Here is a 24,948-nt window from a genome sequence, read left to right as displayed (position 1 = left end):
GCAGACATTGCGTCTATTTAATGTTGTGGTAATTCACTTTCATTCACTAAATTTGAAAAGTAAAACTTCTCAAAACGTATAGAAGATTACACGGAATATGCGAAAATATATTCACATAGTAAGACCAGGTGGAATGAATGAAATCACTGAGATGACGATAAGTGTGACATAATGTTGAGCATATATCGCCACATACTGAATTATCAGTTACACATTCAGCACCGTTGACAGCGACCGCGATTATGTTTGTCTCTGTCCAACCTAATTTGGTTCAAATGTCCTCCTTCAATTTCAATCTTACTTTTTAACAATATGCAAATTTTCCCCAAACTGATACCTGTGTTTGAGTACATTTCGAAATGGAGGAATACCACTAATACAATATAAAAAAGGGATATAAGACGGTAAATAAAAAAAAGGTTCGTTACTGGTGTCTTACCTCTTCAGATGTCCTCCTCCTGTCAGGAAGTACTAATGTATTTGCATGGCTGCCTGGGACTATAGTAGATCCTATACTCATCCTGGGTCCAACTAACATGTACCGTTTGTCTCCAGATCTGTACTGGATGCTGTGACACAGTGTCCCGTCATAATTTGGTTCTTGGAGGTATTTAGAAGTATAGTCTGTGGACTTTGAACACTGCATTGCAATGAGCACAATGATGCTGATGAGAAAAAGTACTGAAACTGAGCCCAAAGTGATCATGAGATAAAAAGTCACATTATTGTCCTCGTCGTGTTTGGCTGAACTTTTAACATCAGAAGCTGCAAAAGCCTCTTTAGGCTCCACAACTTTAACAAGCACAGTAGCTGTTGCTGACAGGGAGACGTTGCCATTGTCTTTCACCAGTATGACCAGTTTATGCTGAGCCTCGTCTGTCTCTGTGAATGATCGAAGGGTTCTGATCTGTCCTGTATAGCGGTCCAAACCAAAGAGACTGTGGTCAGTAAGTTCCTGCAGTGAAAACAGTAACCAGCCGTTATATCCTATATCAGCGTCATAGGCTCGGACTTTAGTCACCAAGTGTCCTGCGTTCACATTGCGGGGAATCTCCTCCACACCTTCAGCAGAACCATTGGAGCTGACTGGATACAGGATGACTGGAGCGTTGTCGTTCTGATCCAGAATGAACACGTTCACTGTCACGTTGCTGCTCAGTGACGGACTTCCTGAATCTGAGGCCACAACTTGGAACTGGAAAGTTTTCACGGTCTCAAAGTCAAAACTTTTTAGAGCTGATATTTGTCCGTTTTCACTGTTTATGTTGAGAAATGAAGTTACTTTTCTATCATCGTTTCCATCTCTGAATATATGATAGGAAATATGAGCATTCTCGTTCTCATCACGATCAAAAGCTTTAACAGAAAACACTGAAGCTCCTGGATCGTTCCCCTCAGTGATATAGAAACTATAGGGGCTCAGTGAAAACTCTGGACTGTTGTCGTTCACATCTGATACTACAACATGTATCGTCTTCTGAGATGATAATGGAGGTTGACCAGCGTCTTTTGCAACTATTGTCAAGTCATACTGTGACTGTTTCTCTCTGTCCAGAGGGAATTTTGTAACTAGTGAGTACATTTTGTCTTTTACCGACGGAGATAAAATAAACGGAACGTTCTCATTTACAGAACAAATGACTTTTCCATTAAGACCCGAGTCGAAATCAGTGACACTGATCAGGGCTACTGTAGTTCCTGGTCTACAGTCTTCTGGGACGGAGCTTGAAAATGAGGTAACTTCAATCTCAGGAGCGTTGTCATTCACGTCAACTATCTTAATAATTACGCTTTTTTCTGTTGTAAGAGGAGCGAGACCTTTATCTGATGCCTCAATTTCTATTTCATATCTATCCTTTTCTTCATAGTTAATTAAACCTTTTACAATTATCTCACCTGTTAATGGGTTGATATCAAATAAGTTTAATAGATTTTGACTCATACTGTTGCTAAACGCGTAAACTACATCTCCGTTCGGACCTTCATCTAAATCAGTTGCGTTCACTTGTATGACTGTTGTACCTACTGCAACATTTTCATCGAGCGCAACAGAATACTCATCTTTAGTGAAGACAGGTGCGTTATCGTTTATATCCAAAACATTTACTAAAATATTCATTTCGCCAGATTTCGGAGGTTTCCCTCCATCTAATGCAGTTAGAGTTAGCGTGTGACTCTCTGCGGTTTCTCTGTCTAAAGATTTCTGAACAACTAATATGGGTATTTTACCATCATCTCCTTTATCCTTGACTTCTAAACGGAAGTGGTCGTTGGGGTTAAGTTTATATTGCTGCACAGAGAATTGACCACTGTCTGGATCCCGCGACGCCTTTAGCTGAAATCGCGCTCCGGGCAACACGGACTCTGAAATCTCCAATCTTTTATTTTTCTCCTGGAACAAAGGCGAATGGTCATTAATATCCAGCACCTCCACTTCAACATAATGGACTTCCAGTGGGTTCTCCAGCACCGTTTTTAGGTTTAGTAAACACATTTTACTCTGTGGGCACACATCTTCTCTGTCAATTTTTCGGCTCACATACAGGACACCATCGTTCTGGTTCACATGGAATAGAGGATCCGCATTACTAGAAACAATCCGATACTTCCTGTCTTTCAGTGTGCTTTTATCCAGCCCCAGGTCTTTTGCTATGTTTCCAACAACAGTTCCTTCGTCAACCTCCTCTGAGATTGAGTATCTCAACTGTGCTGAGGCTACATTACAAAAACACACCGCAACCACAAAGCCGACCAAAAATCGGGACATCTTTCGTTCTTTGCATCCTCCTTGTTCCATGGTCGATCTCGAAATCACCAGTGAACCATCGCAGAGATAACGACGTAAAAACTACATAATCCAGCGCATTTTTATGTCTGATGCAGAAATGGTGGCAAACAATATCTGAACAAAGGCAACAGCACGGGCAAGAAAGGCTATGAAAACGTGAAGAGGTGGAACCAAACTGCGATGACGATAGCTCTGACATTTAATATTACACTGACACCATCCGAGCAAACGTCTCACTGCAGTTAATCCAAAAGGGTTGTAGCACATAACACAATCCTAAAAAATCTTTTGCTGATAGCGGGAATCTCTTTCCAACTCTAATCGATTAATTCTTCACACAAACATTGAAGCACGACAATAATTTTCAGTACCATGGACAGCGGAGAGCAATGACTGCAAATGAGTTTAGCCACATCTGGTGAAAGTATCACGCTTCTTATCTCAAAATACAAGCAACAATACTTAAAGTGAGAGCACACCAAACAACCTGAAAACGTAACGTTTTGTAAGTTTTCATATTTTATAAGATAAAGACCACTGACTTATAGTCATGCACAGGTAATGTTAATGTGAATCCTAACCCACGTTAACCAAAATTAATATAAAAGAGTAGAAAAAGCACAAGTGTGATGTTACCCCAGGGAACAATCAACGCATTCAAAACCAAAGTTTATAAAATTATACAACAGCCCTAAGAAAGCCCTATGTGTGTAGTAACCTAACAAACAAGTGGAATTGCCATCTTCAAAAGAAATAAAAAAATAAATATTATTTACTGTATATTACCTTGATATAGTTCTTGCAGCTATAAATAGTTTTGAGGAGAACATTTTTAGGTTGAATTCATCTTACCTCTTCAGAAGTGCGTCTCCTGTCAGGAAGTACTAGTGTATTAGCATGGCTGCCTGGGACTATAGTAGATCCTATACTCATCCTGGGTCCAACTAACATGTACCGTTTGTCTCCAGATCTGTACTGGATGCTGTGACACAGTGTCCCGTCATAATTTGGTTCTTGGAGGTATTTAGAAGTATAGTCTGTGGACTTTGAACACTGCATTGCAATGAGCACAATGATGCTGATGAGAAAAAGGACTGAAACTGAGCCCAAAGTGATCATGAGATAAAAAGTCACATTATTGTCCTCGTCGTGTTTGGCTGAACTTTTAACATCAGAAGCTGCAAAAGCCTCTTTAGGCTCCACAACTTTAACAAGCACAGTAGCTGTTGCGGACAGTGACACGTTGCCATTGTCTTTCACCAGTATGACCAGTTTATGCTGAGCCTCGTCTGTCTCTGTGAATGATCGAAGGGTTCTGATCTGTCCTGTATAGCGGTCCAAACCAAAGAGACTGTGGTCAGTAAGTTCCTGCAGTGAAAACAGTAACCAGCCGTTATATCCTATATCAGCGTCATAGGCTCGGACTTTAGTCACCAAGTGTCCTGCGTTCACGTTGCGGGGAATCTCCTCCACACCTTCAGCAGAACCATTGGAGCTGACTGGATACAGGATGACTGGAGCGTTGTCGTTCTGATCCAGAATGAACACGTTCACTGTCACGTTGCTGCTCAGTGACGGACTTCCTGAATCTGAGGCCACAACTTGGAACTGGAAAGTTTTCACGGTTTCAAAGTCAAAACTTTTTAGAGCTGATATTTGTCCGTTTTCCGAATTTACATTCAGAAAAGAGGCAAGCAGATGTTCCCCACCTCTGTCCCTCAAAATATGATATGAAATCAGAGCATTATTACCCTCGTCCTGATCACTGGCTGTTACTGAGAAAATAGACGCTCCAGGGTTATTATTCTCAGTTATATAGAAAGTATATGGGCTCTGTGAAAATTCTGGTCTGTTATCGTTCACATCTGACACAACAATGATTATAGCCTTATGAGCTGATAAGGATGGATCGCCTGCATCTTTAGCAACAATTGTTATGTTGTACTGCGACTGCTGCTCTCGATCCAGAAGCACTTTAGTTACTAAAGAATACATGTTATTCTGTAAGGACGGGGAGAGGAGAAACGGAAGCTCTTGGCTTATGTAACACATCACTTTCCCATTAAGACCTGAATCTGAGTCTTTAACGCTTATCAACGCCACTGTAGTTCCTGGCTTTGAATCTTCTGGAAGCGCATGTGAGAAAGATGTCACTTCAATCTCAGGTGCGTTGTCGTTTACGTCAACAATATTAATAATTACGGTTTTGTCAGTTGTCAGTGTTGCTACCCCCTTATCGGATGCCTGGATGTCTATTTCATATCTGCTACTCTCTTCAAAATCAATGGCTCCTGCCACAGAAATGACCCCAGTAACTGGATTTAAATCAAAACGTGCACGCACTCGTGCATCCACGTCATTGCCAAATGCATACACAACTTCGCCATTTACACCTTCGTCTAAATCTGTTGCATTAACTTGGATAACAGTCGTACCAATAGGAGAATTTTCTTTTAGCTCCACATTGTAGGAATCCTGGGTGAACACCGGGGGATTATCATTAACGTCAGAAACATCAACAATTATTGTCATGTTACCTGAACGCGGAGGTTTACCTCCATCGGTAGCTGTTAGAAGTAGCACGTGGGTCTTGACTGATTCTCTATCAAGTGGCTTTTGAAGAACTAAACTGGGAGTTTTACGGTCCTCACCACGATCTTTCACCTCCAAACGAAAATTTTCATTATGACTCAATTTATACTGCTGAACGGATAATGAACCACTGTCAGCATCGCGCGCCGCTTGCAACTGAAATTTGGCTCCTGGTAATGCAGATTCAAAAACCTCCAACATCTTTTCATTTTCTGGAAAGCTTGGTGCGTGGTCGTTCACATCCAATATCTCCACGGCCACATAGTGGACCTCCAGTGGATTTTCTAAGACGGTTTTTAAGTCGATCACACAAACCTTGCTTCGCTCGCACACTTTTTCTCTGTCAATTTTCCGGTTCACGTACAAGATACCGTCGTCCTGATTTACTCGAAAAGGAGGCTCTGTCGAACCGTACACAATGCGGTACCCCCTCTCTTTCAGCGTGTTTTTATCGAGACCCAAATCCTTTGCAATATTCCCAACAACAGTTCCTTCTTTCACTTCCTCAGAGATGGAATATCTGAATTGTCCTGAAGCGCTGCTCCAAAATGTAACCAGAATCATCACGTAGGAAAACCACTTTGTCTGCGCTCTCCACGCCTGACGTCCTCTTTGTTCCATGACGTTTAGACGAAAAATGTAAAATAAAAATATCACACAAAGACCTTTACCCTTATCCTAACATGTTTTTCAGCCACTCTTGTTCTCACAATCCTGGTTTTCTTCAAAAGAGCAAATACATTGTATTTAAAGCTGAACTGTCTATGCAAGCTGCCCGTTACCACAGAAAACCTACTGTTAATGATCGTTTCAGAGGAAGGGGATGGGTCTAGTAACTGTGACGAAAACATGTGAAAGCATTATTTATCGTTATACTGACACCAAGTGATCACGACTCACACTGCAGGAAAAAAGAAACCTTTAAAAAAACTTAATGAGAGATATTGTCTTCTGGAAGCCCTCTTATAAAACATAAATGAGACAATCGTGCATATGGACCGCCATTTAACAGACCGTTACCAATGCTTAGGAAAGAAAGAAAGAAAGAAAGACAGACGTGCTTGAAGCTTTTTCAGAACCATGGACAGCGATGGTCTGCAGTTAGCTCGACACCAGCACATGTTCAAACACGGGGATGTGTAGCATTGCAATTGTAAAGACACGGGAACACATGAAGCTGTTTGATTGAGCAGAAAGATGAATGAAGTAAATGGATGGTTGTTCATTCATCTCTCGTACCACTAGGAACAAGATACTTAGAGCTGTGATGCAAGCTGTTAAAACTTTCTAATAAACCACATCGATACAGACAATATGCCCATGACTGCAACTAATTTCAATATCAATCAAAGTAGTTCAACAGCAGCACAAACTGGGGGTCCAATGGCACATTTTCTATTATCAACAATTTTGCAATTACAAAATTCAGTCGACTTTGCTTCATAACTGCGCACATTTATCAGTTAGAACCCGCAAATTCAAATCACAAAACACGTCACATTTCCAAAACACTCACGAATATCAAATACCACAATATGTTACTAAATAAAAAACAATTTAATCTAAGTTAATGTTGTTTACACAAAATTACACTGCAAAACATACAAGAAAAGGCCTCAAACTATTTGACCTTACCTCTTCTGATGTACGTCTCCTGTCAGGAAGTACTAGTGTATTTGCATGGCTGCCTGGGACTATAGTAGATCCTATACTCATCCTGGGTCCAACTAACATGTACCGTTTGTCTCCAGATCTGTACTGGATGCTGTGACACAGTGTCCCGTCATAATTTGGTTCTTGGAGGTATTTAGAAGTATAGTCTGTGGACTTTGAACACTGCATTGCAATGAGCACAATGATGCTGATGAGAAAAAGGACTGAAACTGAGCCCAAAGTGATCATGAGATAAAAAGTCACATTATTGTCCTCGTCGTGTTTGGCTGAACTTTTAACATCAGAAGCTGCAAAAGCCTCTTTAGGCTCCACAACTTTAACAAGCACAGTAGCTGTTGCTGACAGTGACACGTTGCCATTGTCTTTCACCAGTATGACCAGTTTATGCTGAGCCTCGTCTGTCTCTGTGAATGATCGAAGGGTTCTGATCTGTCCTGTATAGCGGTCCAAACCAAAGAGACTGTGGTCAGTAAGTTCCTGCAGTGAAAACAGTAACCAGCCGTTATATCCTATATCAGCGTCATAGGCTCGGACTTTAGTCACCAAGTGTCCTGCGTTCACGTTGCGGGGAATCTCCTCCACACCTTCAGCAGAACCATTGGAGCTGACTGGATACAGGATGACTGGAGCGTTGTCGTTCTGATCCAGAATGAACACGTTCACTGTCACGTTGCTGCTCAGTGACGGACTTCCTGAATCTGAGGCCACAACTTGGAACTGGAAAGTTTTCACTGTCTCAAAGTCAAAACTTTTTAGAGCTGAAATGTCTCCGGTTTCAGAGTTTATATTAAGAAACGTTGCCATTGTATGTTCATAACCTGTATCCCTGCGAACATGATATGAAATAAGCGCATTGTCTCCTTCGTCACGGTCAGACGCTCTTACAGCAAACACAGAGGCTCCTGGAGGGTTATTTTCTGTGATGTAGAAAGTATAGGGGCTCACTAAAAACTCGGGACTGTTATCATTCGTATCTGACACAAATACACTTATCGTCTTTTCGGATGTTAAGGCTGGTTCACCTGCGTCTTTAGCTATAATTGTGATGTCATATCTCGATTGTACTTCTCTGTCCAGCTGTGATTTTGTGACGACAGCAAACATATTATCTTGTATCGACGGAGTTAATGTAAAAGGACTGTCTTCTGCGACGTAGCTGATTATTTTGCCATTAATCCCCGAATCTAAATCCGTAATGCTGATAAGCGCTACAGTGGTCCCTGGTCTGGAGTCCTCTGAAACAGCACTTGACAATGATGCCACTTCTATCTCAGGAGCATTATCATTTGCATCTCTAATTTTAATAATGACACTTTTATCTGTTCTAAATGGAATAGTTCCCTTATCAGAGGCCTGTATATCGATGTCATAGCTGTCCTGTTCTTCAAAGTCTATACGACCTTTCACAATTATTTCCCCAGTAACCGAGTCGATATCAAACAGGTCTCGTATTTTACCTTTTACATCACTGCCAAATGAATAAACCACTTCGCCGTTGGGACCGTCGTCTAAGTCCGTTGCATTAACTTGTATTACTGTTGTGCCAATAGGTGCATTCTCTTGCAACACTGCAGAATATGTGTCTTTTGTGAATACTGGCATGTTGTCATTGACATCTAGAACATCTATGTATATTTCAACTGTGCCTGTTTTTGGGGGTGTTCCACCATCTACAGCCGTCAACACCAGTCTGTGGCTGCTTTTGGACTCTCTGTCTAATGGTCTATGCAATTGTAAAATGGGAGTTTTGCCGTCCCTTCCTCGATCTTTAATCTCCAAACGAAAGTGGTCATTCTGGCTGATTTTATATTGTTGGACAGAGTTTGTGCCACCATCGGGATCATGGGCGTTTTGTAACTGATATTTAGCCCCTGGTAAGGCGGACTCGAAGATTTCAAGCCTCTTTGTTTTTTCAGGAAATGTGGGAGAATGGTCGTTTAAGTCTGTTATCTCCACAGTAACATAATGTACCTCTAGTGGGTTCTCCAGAACGGTTTTAAGGTTTATTAGACATACAGCGTTATCCTTACATACCTCCTCTCGGTCTATGTTATGGTTTGCATACAGGACCCCGTCATTCACGTTGACATTAAAAAGTGGTTCAGTCGAGCCAGGCATGATGCGAAACCCCCTTTGCTTCATAACATTCAGGTCAATTCCCAAATCCTTAGCTATATTCCCGACAAAACTCCCCTCTTTGAGCTCTTCGGGTATGGAGTATCTCAGTTGTGCTGAGGCTTCTCTAACAAATAAAAGCAAAACCAAGCAGGCGAGGCGCAGTGATCGTCGTCGCCATGAATCCCGTCCTCTTTGTTTAATAGTTTGTGGTGAAAATACGAATCCAGACTCCATCCTTTTCTCAGATTTATGTCTCGATCATAGCAGGAAAAGTGTCCACTTCTATTTACAATTAGTTCAACAAAATACAAAAATAACCAGCGTGCGATTATTCCAAGTAGCTGACAGCTAAACCTGGTCTGAACCGACTGAACATAACAGGGGCGGGCTCGTGTATTCTGTGCTGAGACGTTGTCAGGCGTAATACTGATAAGGTACTGCCACCTTGTGAATGTGTGTGATAGTATGTCTACAATTTCAAAACCAAGCAAATATATTTTAAATGATAAAGTTCACCATGTCCGAAAACAATTCTGCGGATTCTGATTTCAGCACTAAGGTTGAAAATGGAAGTAATAAAGCTTATATGTCAAACTTTTACACATAGCAAAGAGGGATATTTACTCACCTCTTCAGATGTTCGTCTCCTGTCAGGATGTACTAGTGTATTTGCATGGCTGCCTGGGACTATAGTAGATCCTATACTCATCCTGGGTCCAACTAACATGTACCGTTTGTCTCCAGATCTGTACTGGATGCTGTGACACAGTGTCCCGTCATAATTTGGTTCTTGGGGGTATTTAGAAGTATAGTCTGTGGACTTTGAACACTGCATTGCAATGAGCACAATGATGCTGATGAGAAAAAGGACTGAAACTGAGCCCAAAGTGATCATGAGATAAAAAGTCACATCATTGTCCTCGTCGTGTTTGGCTGAACTTTTAACATCAGAAGCTGCAAAAGCCTCTTTAGGCTCCACAACTTTAACAAGCACAGTAGCTGTTGCTGACAGTGACACGTTGCCATTGTCTTTCACCAGTATGACCAGTTTATGCTGAGCCTCGTCTGTCTCTGTGAATGATCGAAGGGTTCTGATCTGTCCTGTATAGCGGTCCAAACCAAAGAGACTGTGGTCAGTAAGTTCCTGCAGTGAAAACAGTAACCAGCCGTTATATCCTATATCAGCGTCATAGGCTCGGACTTTAGTCACCAAGTGTCCTGCGTTCACATTGCGGGGAATCTCCTCCACACCTTCAGCAGAACCATTGGAGCTGACTGGATACAGGATGACTGGAGCGTTGTCGTTCTGATCCAGAATGAACACGTTCACTGTGACGTTGCTGCTCAGTGACGGACTTCCTGAATCTGAGGCCACAACTTGGAACTGGAAAGTTTTCACAGCCTCAAAGTCAAAACTTTTTAGAGCTGATATTTGTCCGTTTTCTGAATTGATATTAAGGTTGAATGAATGTAGTTTAATGTTGTCTTTTCCATCTCTTAAAATATTATATGAAACACGAGCATTATCACCCTCGTCGCGGTCTGATGCCGTCACAGAAAACAGTGACTCCCCTGGAGAGTTGTTCTCAGTAACATAATACGTATAAGGGCTCGTTGAAAACTCCGGGCTGTTATCATTCACATCTGATATAACAATACTAATGCTTTTTTCAGAAGATAACGACGGTACACCTGCATCTTTTGCAACAATTGTAACATCATATATGGGCTTCTTTTCTCTGTCCAGTGGTGATTTTGTGACTATAGAATACATATTATCTTGTGTTGACGGTGATAAAGTGAAAGGAACTTCTTGGTTAAAGGAGCAAATAACTTTGCCGTTAAGACCAGAATCTTTATCAGTTACACTGATTAATGCAACAGTGGTTCCCAGTCTTGCATCTTCTGGTATTGCCTTTGAAAATGAAGTAACCTCTATTTGCGGAGTGTTATCATTTAGATCAATAATATTCACCAACACATTTTTTTCTGTTCTCAAAGGAGCTGGTCCATTATCAGACGCCTGTATATCAATTTCATAACTGTCCTCTAATTCAAAGTCTATCGGACCTTGAACAATTATTTCACCTGTACTTGAATCAACGCGAAAAAGCTCGCGTATTCTGCTGTTCACGTTATTGCCCAATGAATATGTAATTTCCCCATTGGAACCCTCATCTGAATCAGTGGCATTTACTTTTATAACTGTTGTACCGACTGGAGCATTTTCTTCCAAATGTACAGAGTAAGTGTCATCTGAGAAAACTGGCATATTATCGTTGACATCTAAGACATTAACAGTGATTTCAGTTGTTCCAGATTTACTCGGTTTTCCTCCATCAGCAGCCGTGAGAAGCAGCGCATGACTTTTCTTTGTTTCCCTGTCTAGCGTCTTTAATAAAACTAATACCGGTATTTTCCCATCCTTTCCGCGATCTTTCACTTCCAAACGAAAATGATCATTAGGACTAAGTTTATACTCCTGGATCGAAAACTGGCCAACATCAGCGTCGTGCGCAGCTTGCAGCTGGAGGCGCAAGCCTGGTAAAGCCGACTCTGAAATTTCGAGACGAGACTCCTTGACTGAGAAGCTGGGAGAGTGGTCGTTCACATCCAGCACCTCCACAGTAACATAATGAATCTCTAGTGGGTTTTCCAGCACAGCTTTTATGTTGATTAAGCACATGCTGCTCCGCTCACAAACCTTCTCTCTGTCAATCAGTCGCTCAACATACAACATCCCATCATTTTGGTTTATGTGAAAAAACGACTCAGTTGAACCTTCGACAATACGACATCCTCTTTCTTTCAATGAGTTCTTCTCTAATCCCAAGTCTTTTGCTATATTCCCAACAACAGTTCCTTCTTTTACTTCCTCGGCGATGGAATATCTGATCTGTGCAGAAGCTCTGCTCCAAAGAAAAATCATTGAAACAATGAAAGCGATCCACCGCCATTGCGCTCTCGATATTCCAAATCCGTTCTGCTTCATGTTTTACAGTTTAAATAAATCCCGCCCGTTCATAATAACAACTTCTTTATCGAATGAAAATTAAATTAACATAAAGTCACATGTAATCTACAATTTCCAGTGTATTGTTGAAGACACAAACGCTGAGTATTCGCTGTGACTGAACAGGGTGTTTTCAGTAATAAAACCCATCCCAGAAAGGGGAGGACCCATGTCTTTGACAAAAGGCATGTGTTGAAACACTTTTCTGCTCACATAGTGACACCAAGTGATCATGTTCAGGGTAATGCATTCCACATCAAGTGCTACACGGGATAATATTTTCTCATTTAAAATATTACTGACGGAGAATTGTACATGCCGTTCAACTAGAAGTGGGTGACTTGATTAAACACAAAGTATTGAACTCTGTTTCAGCACAATGGACAGCTACCAGATTAAATAAAAAAAATGAGGAAAATGTACATATTTAAATTACATAACGTAAATGTGACAACAATAAAAAGATATTTCGAATTAAAATATAAACCAAAGGGTCAGATTTGTAAACTAGCTTACCTCTTCAGATGTCCTCCTCCTGTCAGGAAGTACTAGTGTATTCGCATGGCTGCCTGGGACTATAGTGGATCCTATACTCATCCTGGGTCCAACTAACATGTACCGTTTGTCTCCAGCTCTGTACTGGATGCTATGACACAGTGTCCCATCATAATTTGGTTCTTGGAGGTATTTAGAAGTATAGTCTGTGGACTTTGAACACTGCATTGCAATGAGCACAATGATGCTGATGAGAAAAAGAACTGAAACTGAGCCCAAAGTGATCATGAGATAAAAAGTCACATTATTGTCCTCGTCGTGTTTGGCTGAACTTTTAACATCAGAAGCTGCAAAAGCCTCTTTAGGCTCCACAACTTTAACAAGCACAGTAGCTGTTGCTGACAGGGAGACATTGCCATTGTCTTTCACCAGTATGACCAGTTTATGCTGAGCCTCGTCTGTCTCTGTGAATGATCGAAGGGTTCTGATCTGTCCTGTATAGCGGTCCAAACCAAAGAGACTGTGGTCAGTAAGTTCCTGCAGTGAAAACAGTAACCAGCCGTTATATCCTATATCAGCGTCATAGGCTCGGACTTTAGTCACCAAGTGTCCTGCGTTCACATTGCGGGGAATCTCCTCCACACCTTCAGCAGAACCATTGGAGCTGACTGGATACAGGATGACTGGAGCGTTGTCGTTCTGATCCAGAATGAACACGTTCACTGTCACGTTGCTGCTCAATGACGGACTTCCTGAATCTGTGGCCACAACTTGGAACTGGAAAGTTTTCACAGTCTCAAAGTCGAAACTTTTTAGAGCAGTTATTTGTCCAGTTTTCTGAATTGATATTTAGTCGAGATGCTATGTCATTATCTGTACCTCCTCTAAGAATATGATACGTTATGGCTGCATTGTCATTAATATCATTGTCTGTTGCGCTTACAGCGAATACTGAAGCTCCTGCAACATTATTTTCTACCAGGTAAAACTGTAATGGATTTTGGTTAAACTGTGGGCTGTTGTCATTTACATCTGAGATCTGAATGACAAATGTTTTAAAAGTGGTTAAGGGAGGTTCACCACAGTCAGTGGCTTTTATTGTTATTTCATATTGTGACACCTGCTCTCGATCCAAAAATTCCTTAATGACAACTGAATATGTGTTTTCCTTATAGGATGGCTTTAACTCAAAGGGCACGTCATCGGTTATGTGTGAAATAATCTTTCCATTCACACCAGAGTCTTTGTCCATCACACTAATAAGTGAAATAACCGCTCCTGGTTTTGAATCTTCAGACACTGTATTCGACAGTGATGTAATGTCTATTTCTGGTGGATTGTCATTGACGTCTTTCACTTTTACTACGACCCTGCACCTACTTGTTAGAGGAGGTGATCCTTTGTCAGATGCTTCAATTTCTAGTTTATGAATCCCCAGTTCCTCATAATCTACAGCTCCTTTCACTTTAATTTGACCACTCAAACTATCCAGTTCAAATATGTCGTACACTTTACGCCCTAATGTTTTGCTCAGACTGTACTCTATTTCTCCATTAGTCCCTTCATCTGGATCTACTGCAGTCACTCTTAAAACAGTAGTACCAACTGGGGAGTTTTCATATATTTCAATTTTATAAGTATCTTGACTAAATATTGGACGATTATCGTTACTATCAAGAACAATAATGGAAACATTTAGTGTCCCTGACCTTTGAGGTTTACCTCCATCTACTGCTGTAACAATTAGGGAGTGTTGATTCTTTTGTTCTCTGTCTAAGGGCTTTTTCAGCACTAAAAATGGTATCTTATCTTCATCGCTTTGACTCATTTCTATTTCAAAGTGATCATTTGATGTTAACGTATATGAGCGTATAGAGTTAATTCCAGCATCAGGATCACGGGCCGCATGCAGTTGGAAACGCGTCCCCGGAGATGACTGCTCTCCTATTTCAAATGTCTGTTCTCTCTCAAAAAATATGGGGGAGTGATCATTTACGTCTGTAACTTCAACAACCACATAATGAATTTCCAGCGGGTTTTCAACAAGGATTTTTAGTTCTATTAAACACGCACTGCTTCCCTGACAAAGCTCTTCTCTGTCGATTTTCCTACGGACACGTAAAGCACCATTATCTGGGTTTACCTCGAAAAGAGCTTCCTTGGATCCAGACACGACACGGAACCGCCGATCAATTAGTGAGGTTTTGTCTACACCAAGGTCCCTTGCAATATTTCCAACAACGGTCCCTTCTTTCACCTCCTCGGGAATCGAGTATCTCACTTCAGACAAAGCTTGTTTTCCGTAAATCAGCAGTAAGGAAAAATGAAAAGCAAACCAACAGTAGCCACTTGATCGACACCGTCTGTCGACCCCCATTTTTTTCAGATGACACATATAAACACAGGAGCCTGGTTATGCAGGAGATTGGGTGAATATCCGATCGTGTTGCTGTCGCATGTTCAGAGACCAGAACGTCTCAACCGACTCACAACCTTAAAATAAAGTCTCTTTTCTACAGGGAGGTACCAAACAATAGATTTCTACCAGGGGAGGGACTTGTTTTTTTCTGATCTAATTGGTGTAACACTGACACCAAGAGGATATTACTTACATTTAGTCATTTAGCAGACCAAATTACTTTAGACGACCAAAGTCATCTACGTTGTATACAAGACAAGTTTGAAACCCAACATGTTTGCCAAAAATTATATATCATAGTTACAACGTCGTTGGGGCTAGGTACTTAATTGATGTAGCAAGAAAAAAACTGTTAACAATCCAGTGGCAAGTGAAAGAAAATAGCAGCCCAATAATTATGGACTGCAAATTCCAATTAAAATAATAAGTGCAGCCAGCGTACTTCAGCACCATGGACAGCGATCACAAGCTGGCTGTAAGGTTCAACGTCAAAAAAACATGACAAATGTTGTAAGAACAACAACTGCACAAAAGCACCTATCTTAGTCTAATTGAATCCAAACACTATTTAAATATGTTTAAAAAGACACAAGTGCACAAACCTACAACAATATGCCACACTTCTAAAATGCTAACCCACACATGCTACATATTCAATTCTTACCTCTGTGGATGTTCTTCGGTCAGGCATCACCAGAGTATTGGCATGGCTGCCTGGGACTATAGTGGATCCTATACTCATCCTGGGTCCAACTAACATGTACCGTTTGTCTCCAGATCTGTACTGGATGCTGTGACACAGTGTCCCGTCATAATTTGGTTCTTGGAGGTATTTAGAAGTATAGTCTGTGGACTTTGAACACTGCATTGCAATGAGCACAATGATGCTGATGAGAAAAAGGACTGAAACTGAGCCCAAAGTGATCATGAGATAAAAAGTCACATCATTGTCCTCGTCGTGTTTGGCTGAACTTTTAACATCAGAAGCTGCAAAAGCCTCTTTAGGCTCCACAACTTTAACAAGCACAGTAGCTGTTGCTGACAGGGAGACGTTGCCATTGTCTTTGACCAGTATGACCAGTTTATGCTGAGCCTCGTCTGTCTCTGTGAAGGATCGAAGGGTTCTGATCTGTCCTGTATAGCGGTCCAAACCAAAGAGACTGTGGTCAGTAAGTTCCTGCAGTGAAAACAGTAACCAGCCGTTATATCCTATATCAGCGTCATAGGCTCGGACTTTAGTCACCAAGTGTCCTGCGTTCACATTGCGGGGAATCTCCTCCACACCTTCAGCAGAACCATTGGAGCTGACTGGATACAGGATGACTGGAGCGTTGTCGTTCTGATCCAGAATGAACACGTTCACTGTCACGTTGCTGCTCAGTGACGGACTTCCTGAATCTGAGGCCACAACTTGGAACTGGAAAGTTTTCACAGTCTCAAAGTCAAAACTTTTTAGAGCTGATATTTGTCCGTTTTCTGAATTGATATTTAAGAAAGCTGTAACGTCGTTTTCACCTCCTGCTCTACCGATATGATATGAAACAGCTGCATTTTCATTTACGTCTTTGTCTGTTGCGCTTACGGCGAATATTGAAGCTCCAGCAACATTATTTTCTACCAGGTAAAACTGTAATGGATTTTGGTTGAACTGTGGGCTGTTGTCATTTACATCTGAGATCTGAATGTTCAAAGTTTTGAATGTGGATAATGGAGGTTCACCACAGTCAGTAGCTTTTATTCTAATTTCATAATGCGATACCTCTTCTCTATCTAAGAATGCCTTTGTAACAACCGAATATATGTTTTCTTTGTATGAAGGCTTCAATTCAAAAGGCACTTCATCGGTTATTTGTGAAATTATTTTTCCATTAGCACCAGAGTCTTTATCTGTCAAACTAAGTAGAGATATAACTGTGCCAGGTTTTGAATCTTCGGACACCGTGTTTGACAGTGATGTGACTTCTATTTCTGGTGGATTATCGTTGACGTCTTTCACTTTTATAATTACTCTACACCTCCCCGTCAGAGGAGGTGTTCCTTTATCCGATCCCTCCACATCAAATCTATAAATCTGTAATTCCTCATAATCTACAGCTCCTTTTACTTTAATTTGACCACTCAAACTATCCAGTTCAAATATGTCGTACACTTTACGCCCTAATGTTTTGCTCAGACTGTACTCTATTTCTCCATTAGTCCCTTCATCTGGATCTACTGCAGTCACTCTTAAAACAGTAGTACCAACTGGGGAGTTTTCATATATTTCAATTTGATAAGTATCCTGACTAAATATTGGACGATTATCGTTACTATCAAGAACAATAATGGAAACATTTAGTGTCCCTGACCTTTGAGGTTTACCTCCATCTACTGCTGTAACAATTAGGGAGTGTTGATTCTTTTGTTCTCTGTCTAAGGGCTTTTTCAGCACTAAAAATGGTATCTTATCTTCATCGTTTTGGATAATTTCTATTTCAAAGTGATCATTTGATGTTAACGTATATGAGCGTATAGAGTTAATTCCAGCATCAGGATCACGGGCCGCATGCAGTTGGAAACGCGTCCCCGGAGATGAATGCTCTGCTATTTCAAATGTCTGTTCCTTCTCAGAAAATATCGGGGAGTGATCATTTACGTCCGTAATTTCTATTAGGACATGGTGCATTTCCAGCGGGTTTTCAACAAGGATTTTAAGCTCCATTAAGCATGCACCGCTTCCCTGACAAAGCTCCTCTCGGTCGATCTTTTTATGAACCTGCAAAGCACCGCTGTCGGGATTTACCTCGAAATGAGCTTCCTTGGATCCCGACACAACACGGAACCGTCGATCGACAAAAGAGGTTTTGTCCAGACCAAGATCTTTAGCAACATTTCCAACAACGGTCCCTTCTTTCACCTCCTCAGGAATCGAGTATCTTAATTCAGCCACAGCTTGTTTTCCGTAAATCAACAGTAAGAAAAAATAAACAGCAATCGAACAATAGCCAGTTAATCGTCCTTTGAACCCCATCGTTGTTAACCAACATAAATACTGAGAGCTTATTCTCTCAAATGCTCAGTTTTGTATACTCGACTACCACACCGTCTAATCCTGCTCCACTTCGGACATGACATGTATCTTCTGCTGTGAGGTACCAAACAAAAGCCATGCTAGGGGAGGGTCGAAGTCTTGTATGGTCTTGTTGGTGTGACAGTGACACCAAGGGGACAACATTGTGTACCAGTTTTAGTGGTTAAAAGACATGCCATGTTGCAAATCTACCTGGATAAAATGGAAGAAAATGTCATAATGCCCCCAAATCTTTTAAATGGCAAAGCTTCTTCTAATATCAACCTTTAAATCAGCTGCTGTTCACTGTAATTTAAATGTTTTGTACAGATATTACTATATATTTACTAGTTTAAATAATGGTATGTAAGTTGTCCATTATAATCTACTTAGAAACAGTTAATCCAATGTATTTCAGGACATTGGACAGCGGTCGTAGCCCCTCACGTACTAAGCTTTTTAAAACAAAGAGCACTGGAACCCAAAATATCAATCCTGCTATAGGACACTCCAACAAATTCAGGCATATCACCAACAGCAATGTGCTAATCACACATTCCAATAAATGTCAACCACTGTCAGAAGCTGCAGTTACAAAAACACTTTGATATGTTCTTTGAAAAATACCCAGTAATCGTAAGGGCTATAAGAGTTAATAGTGGAGAAGAGATAAACAATATGGGCTTGGAAACATGTAAATAAGAAAAAGACGGCCAATCTAATATTATATTGATTGGCAAAATTAAAACTCTTGCTTTCAAAATAACTAAATGGGACATTATTGTATGAAAAACAGAAACACCAAACACAGGAAAGATAAAATATACTGTGAAACATGTCCGAACAATAAAACGTCATACTCTGTCCAGATGTTTTGAGTTTGTAAACTGAATTTTAGTCTTACCTCTTCAGATGTCCTCCTCCTGTCAGGAAGTACTAGTGTATTTGCATGGCTGCCTGGGACTATAGTGGATCCTATACTCATCCTGGGTCCAACTAACATGTACCGTTTGTCTCCAGATCTGTACTGGATGCTGTGACACAGTGTCCCGTCATAATTTGGTTCTTGGAGGTATTTAGAAGTATAGTCTGTGGACTTTGAACACTGCATTGCAATGAGCACAATGATGCTGATGAGAAAAAGGACTGAAACTGAGCCCAAAGTGATCATGAGATAAAAAGTCACATTATTGTCCTCGTCGTGTTTGGCTGAACTTTTAACATCAGAAGCTGCAAAAGCCTCTTTAGGCTCCACAACTTTAACAAGCACAGTAGCTGTTGCTGACAGGGAGACGTTGCCATTGTCTTTCACCAGTATGACCAGTTTATGCTGAGCCTCGTCTGTCTCTGTGAATGATCGAAGGGTTCTGATCTGTCCTGTATAGCGGTCCAAACCAAAGAGACTGTGGTCAGTAAGTTCCTGCAGTGAAAACAGTAACCAGCCGTTATATCCTATATCAGCATCATAGGCTCGGACTTTAGTCACCAAGTGTCCTGCGTTCACATTGCGGGGAATCTCCTCCACACCTTCAGCAGAACCATTGGAGCTGACTGGATACAGGATGACTGGAGCGTTGTCGTTCTGATCCAGAATGAACACGTTCACTGTGACGTTGCTGCTCAGTGACGGACTTCCTGAATCTGTGGCCACAACTTGGAACTGGAAAGTTTTCACTGTCTCAAAGTCAAAACTTTTTAGAGCCACAATGTCTCCGTTTTCACTGTTTATGTTGAGAAATGAAGTTATTTTACTATCATCGCTTCCATCTCTTACAATGTGATAGGATATTAAAGCATTATCTCCTTCATCGCGGTCAGACGCATTTAAAGAAAATATAGATGCTCCTGGTGGATTATTCTCAGCAACATAAAAATTATATCGGTTCATTGAAAAGTCTGGACTGTTGTCGTTCACGTCAGACACAACCACTGTAAATGTTTTCTCAGATGTCAAAACTGGTTCACCTGCATCTTTAGCGATCACTGTCACTTCATAAATCGATTGCTTTTCTCTGTCAATCTGTGTCTTTGTCACGACAGCGTACATGTTGTCCTGTATTGAAGGCGTTAGTGTGAAAGGGACATCGCCTTCTACAAAGCTGATAACTTTACCGTTCACTCCAGAGTCCAAATCTGTAATGCTAATAAGTGCCACAGTAGTACCTGGTCTAGAATCCTCTGAAATTGTGTTAGACAGCGACGTTACGTCAATTACAGGGGCATTGTCATTAATGTCTTTAATATTTACAGTAACGCTTTTATCCGTTCTGAAGGGAACAGCACCGCTGTCAGATGCTTGTATAACTATCTCAAAACTGTCATCCACTTCGTAATCTAACTGTCCTTTTACGATTATTTCACCTGTGTTTGAGTTGACATCAAACAGCTCACGCACCTGACTGTTGACATTGCCGAAGGAATAACTAACTTCTCCATTTAAACCTTCGTCCATATCTGTGGCGTTTACGCGTATGACTGTTGTGCCAACTGGTGCGTTCTCGTTTACCTCTGCGGAATAGGTATCTTTTGTAAACACTGGAACATTGTCATTCACGTCTAAAACATCTATGAATATTTCCATGGTGCCTGATTTTGGAGGTTTACCCCCATCCATGGCAGTAAGCAGCAGTTTATGGCTGCTAGATGCTTCTCTGTCTAACGGACTTTGCAGTTGTAAAATAGGCACTTTACCATCTTTTCCGCGATCCTTTACCTCCAACCGAAAATTATTATTTGCATTTAGTTTATACTGTTGAATGGAATTCACCCCTCCATCCGGATCTAAAGCAGCATGCAACTGAAACCTTGTTCCCGGTAAAGTGGATTCAGAAAGCTCTAGCCTTTTGTTGTTCTCCGGGAAAGAGGGGGAATGGTCGTTTACGTCCAGCACTTCTACTGCAACATAATGAATCTCCAGTGGGTTCTCGAGTACGCTTTTAAGGTTAATCAAACACACACTGGTCCGCTGGCATATTTCCTCTCGGTCAATTTTACGGCTTACATATAGAATCCCATCATTTTGGTTTACATGGAAAAGGGGTTCGGTAGAGCCCGAAACAATACGAAATCCCCTTGTTTTTAGTATATTGGGATCGATTCCCAGATCCTTTGCTATATTCCCCACAGCAGTTCCTTCTTTGATCTCTTCCAAGATAGAATATCGTATTTGTCCGGACGCTATTCCGAAAATCAGCGTAAAAGCCAGCACGAAGGCAATCCATCTCTTCCCCTGTCGCTTGGAGTTCCGTCCGCTTTCTTCCATTGTGTGCTGTCAATTAGTAAATCCAGCAAATACTGATCTAAATACGATTCATAGCCATTATCTGAATTACAAATAATATTATACAATGCGCTCGAATCTGAGAAAGACGAGAAAATCGCTATAATACAGTCACAGTCGATGGAGAATGGTCTGTCCTACTGTTTGCTTCAGAGTCAGTCTCACAGACCTGCGTACAGACGGAGGTGTGGTCTGTATTTCTTGTTGTTTAGTGACACCTTGCGATCCTTCCAAGAAACGGACTAAACTCATCGTGAGAATGCAGTTTTACACCGAAACACGTCCCACAAACAGAAGCGACCCACTGCTCATATTTAACAGTGGATTCATTGCAATATAATGCACATTTTCTTTATTTTAATTTGCAAAGTGGAACATTCTGTGTCCATCACGCTCACAGCAGGTAGCCAAGATATAAATATGCATGCAAGTGTATACACCTATGTTAGATCATGAAAAGTTTTATACAAATGAATCGTCCCATCATAAGGCAAATGGCAGGGTCTGATAGTGTCTTCCACAATAGTAAAGTATCCCTAATATCTAAATAAAACCTATTTATGTTTCTCCAAAACAATGTTCATAGTGCCAAAAAGTAAAACGAACTAAATTAACTTTTTCTTACCTCTTCAGAAGTACGTCTCCTGTCAGGAAGTACTAGAGTATTAGCATGGCTGCCTGGGACTATAGTAGATCCTATACTCATCCTGGGTCCAACTAACATGTACCGTTTGTCTCCAGATCTGTACTGGATGCTGTGACACAGTGTCCCGTCATAATTTGGTTCTTGGAGGTATTTAGAAGTATAGTCTGTGGACTTTGAACACTGCATTGCAATGAGCACAATGATGCTGATGAGAAAAAGAACTGACACTGAGCCCAAAGTGATCATGAGATAAAAAGTCACATTATTGTCTTCGTCGTGTTTGGCTGAACTTTTAACATCAGAAGCTGCAAAAGCCTCTTTAGGCTCCACAACTTTAACAAGCACAGTAGCTGTTGCTGACAGGGAGACGTTGCCATTGTCTTTCACCAGTATGACCAGTTTATGCTGAGCCTCGTCTGTCTCTGTGAATGATCGAAGGGTTCTGATCTGTCCTGTATAGCGGTCCAAACCAAAGAGACTGTGGTCAGTAAGTTCCTGCAGTGAAAACAGTAACCAGCCGTTATATCCTATATCAGCGTCATAGGCTCGGACTTTAGTCACCAAGTGTCCTGCGTTCACATTGCGGGGAATCTCCTCCACACCTTCAGCAGAACCATTGGAGCTGACTGGATACAGGATGACTGGAGCGTTGTCGTTCTGATCCAGAATGAACACGTTCACTGTGACGTTGCTGCTCAGTGACGGACTTCCTGAATCTGAGGCCACAACTTGGAAATGGAAAGTTTTCACAGTCTCAAAGTCAAAACTTTTTAGAGCTGATATTTGTCCATTAGTGGGATTTATATTGAGAAAAGCAGTCATGTAATTTTGATTCTCATCTTTAAAGATGTGATAAGAAATGACTGCATTATCATTAATATCGTTGTCTGTTGCACTTACAGAAAATATTGACGCTCCAGCAACGTTGTTTTCTACCAGATAAAACTGTAAAGGACTTTGAGAGAATTGCGGACTGTTATCATTTATATCTGATATTTGAATACTAAGTGTTCTATGAGTCTGTAATGGAGGTTCCCCACAGTCGGTGGCTTTTATCGTCATTTCATAATGTGACACCTTTTCTCGATCCAAGAATTCTTTAGTTACAACTGAATATACGTTTTCCTTATAGGAATGCTTCAATTCAAAGGGGACGTCCGAGGTTATACTTGAAATAATTTTTCCATTCACTCCGGAATCTTTATCTGTCACACTAATGAGTGAAATCACTGTGCCAGGTTTTGAGTCTTCAGACACTATATTTGACAGTGATGTTACTACTATTTCTGGTGGATTGTCATTCACGTCTATGATTTTTATGATAACTCTACACTCACCCGAAAGTGGAGGTTGTCCTTTATCAGATGCTTCAACATCTAGTTTGTAAATGTCGTTTTCCTCATAGTCCACTGTTCCTTTTACTCGTATTTCACCAGTGAACTTGTCCAATTCGAAAATATCATATACGCTTTTCTTAAGTGTTTTTCCGAGACTGTATTCAATTTCCCCATTGGTGCCTTCATCAGGGTCTGTTGCATTCATTAGAAATATTGACGTGCCAATTGGAACATTTTCCTTAATAACGATTTGATAAGTATCTTGAATAAATGTTGGGCGGTTGTCGTTAGTATCCAGAACAATAATAGAAATATTTAAAGTGCCCGATTTTTGAGGTTTACCTCCATCAACTGCTCTAACCAGCAGTGAGTGTTTCAGCTTTTGTTCTCTGTCTAACGATTTCTTCAGCACTAAAAATGGGATTTTATCTTCATCGCTTTGACGGATGTCTATTTCAAAATGATCATTTGATGTTAAAGTGTAAGTACGAATAGAATTAATTCCAGCATCTGGATCACGAGCAGTGTGCAGTTGAAATCGTTTTCCTGGCAAGGTTTGTTCTGCTATTTCAAAAATTTGCTCCTTTTCAGGAAAAATTGGAGAGTTATCATTCACATCAGTAATTTCTACAACTACATAATGCATTTCCAGTGGGTTTTCAACAAGAACATTAAGCTCCATCAGGCACGCACCGCTGCCCTGGCAGAGCTGCTCTCTGTCAATATTCTTATGGACATACAGGACTCCATTGTCCTGGTTTACTTCAAAAAAGGCGTCTTTGGTCCCAGGCACGACACGAAAACGTCGATCTTTCAAAGAGGCGATGTCAAGCCCAAGATCTTTGGCAACATTTCCAACGATCGTTCCGTCCTTGACCTCTTCAGGTACAGAGTATCTTATCTGAGCAAAAGCCTGTTTTCCGAGAAGCAGCGACAAAGCCAAATAAAAAACAAACCAGCAGCAGTCCCTCGTTGGAGTTTCCCTACCGGTCCCCATCATTATCCAACTCAAACATATACACAGAAGCCTGTCAATGCGACAAACATTTATTTCCAACCAGCTAAATGTCGCATATTCACAAGCCGCAAACGGTTTATGAGCTGATGTGCTTGAGTCAAACGCCTTCTTGGTTTTTCTCAGTAGGAAACAAAAGCCTTACAATGGGAGGGACAAAGTCGTCCACAGCTTCCCGATGTAATAGTGACACCAAGAGGAAAATATTAAAAGGTACAGTTGATCACGTGTAATTCATAATTTAAAAAAGAAATCCCAGAAAAATAATTGTGTTTTACAGTAAAATATTTCTCAACGTTGTTCTGTTCTCTCACGTTTCTTACTCATCACAAAGCAAATTGACTGATGTGATGCACTTGTATTTAGCCTTATTAATTTAAGTTGCTCTTCACCTCAAAATAGAAGTGGGAATCATGTTATATTACTGAATGCATTGTTTCTAAACATAATTCTGATTTGGCCTAGTTATTTCATTTCAAGGTAGGCAGGAATAAAAAAAAGTGTAAGGACATAAGATAGAAG

At 40.8% G+C, this 24,948-nt stretch overlaps 7 protein-coding genes across 7 annotated transcripts; all 7 read right to left on the bottom strand.

Annotated features, from left to right (window-relative positions):
- Positions 1-424: 424 nt before the first annotated feature.
- LOC113160926 (protocadherin alpha-3-like) lies at positions 425-2,797 on the bottom strand. Its single transcript, XM_026358391.1, has one exon. It carries the CDS (start codon positions 2,795-2,797, stop codon positions 425-427), a length of 2,373 nt encoding a protein of 790 aa, XP_026214176.1.
- Positions 2,798-3,113: 316 nt separating this feature from the next.
- On the bottom strand, positions 3,114-6,001 carry LOC113160925 (protocadherin alpha-7-like). The gene is made up of 3 exons (XM_026358390.1): positions 3,639-6,001; positions 3,268-3,307; positions 3,114-3,119 (listed from the first exon to the last, which is right to left on the bottom strand). Exons 1-3 carry the CDS (start codon positions 5,999-6,001, stop codon positions 3,114-3,116), a joined length of 2,409 nt encoding a protein of 802 aa, XP_026214175.1.
- Positions 6,002-6,269: 268 nt separating this feature from the next.
- On the bottom strand, positions 6,270-9,406 carry LOC113160924 (protocadherin alpha-3-like). The gene is made up of 2 exons (XM_026358389.1): positions 7,016-9,406; positions 6,270-6,281 (listed from the first exon to the last, which is right to left on the bottom strand). Exons 1-2 carry the CDS (start codon positions 9,404-9,406, stop codon positions 6,270-6,272), a joined length of 2,403 nt encoding a protein of 800 aa, XP_026214174.1.
- Positions 9,407-9,761: 355 nt separating this feature from the next.
- On the bottom strand, positions 9,762-12,164 carry LOC113160923 (protocadherin alpha-8-like). The gene has a single exon (XM_026358387.1). The coding sequence runs from the start codon at positions 12,162-12,164 to the stop codon at positions 9,762-9,764; it is 2,403 nt and encodes an 800-aa protein (XP_026214172.1).
- Positions 12,165-12,692: 528 nt separating this feature from the next.
- LOC113160922 (protocadherin alpha-8-like) lies at positions 12,693-15,057 on the bottom strand. The gene is given in 2 exon segments (XM_033326190.1): positions 12,693-13,514; positions 13,516-15,057. Coding segments are annotated over 2 exon segments (2,364 nt in total).
- Positions 15,058-15,542: 485 nt separating this feature from the next.
- On the bottom strand, positions 15,543-21,410 carry LOC113160921 (protocadherin Fat 4-like). The gene is made up of 3 exons (XM_026358386.2): positions 19,037-21,410; positions 15,764-18,096; positions 15,543-15,572 (listed from the first exon to the last, which is right to left on the bottom strand). The coding sequence occupies exons 1-3, from the start codon at positions 21,408-21,410 to the stop codon at positions 15,543-15,545; spliced, it is 4,737 nt and encodes a 1,578-aa protein (XP_026214171.2).
- Positions 21,411-21,695: 285 nt separating this feature from the next.
- On the bottom strand, positions 21,696-24,408 carry LOC113160919 (protocadherin alpha-8-like). Its single transcript, XM_026358384.1, has 2 exons — positions 22,042-24,408; positions 21,696-21,749 (listed from the first exon to the last, which is right to left on the bottom strand). The coding sequence occupies exons 1-2, from the start codon at positions 24,406-24,408 to the stop codon at positions 21,696-21,698; spliced, it is 2,421 nt and encodes an 806-aa protein (XP_026214169.1).
- Between the last annotated feature and the right edge of the window lie 540 nt (positions 24,409-24,948).

This window comes from Anabas testudineus, chromosome 10 (genome assembly GCF_900324465.2).
Source record: "Anabas testudineus chromosome 10, fAnaTes1.2, whole genome shotgun sequence".
In the NCBI taxonomy this organism is placed as follows: Eukaryota; Metazoa; Chordata; class Actinopteri; order Anabantiformes; family Anabantidae; genus Anabas; species Anabas testudineus.
The sequence above is the reverse complement of the archived record's forward strand: the minus strand, read 5'-3'. Positions and strand labels throughout refer to the sequence as shown.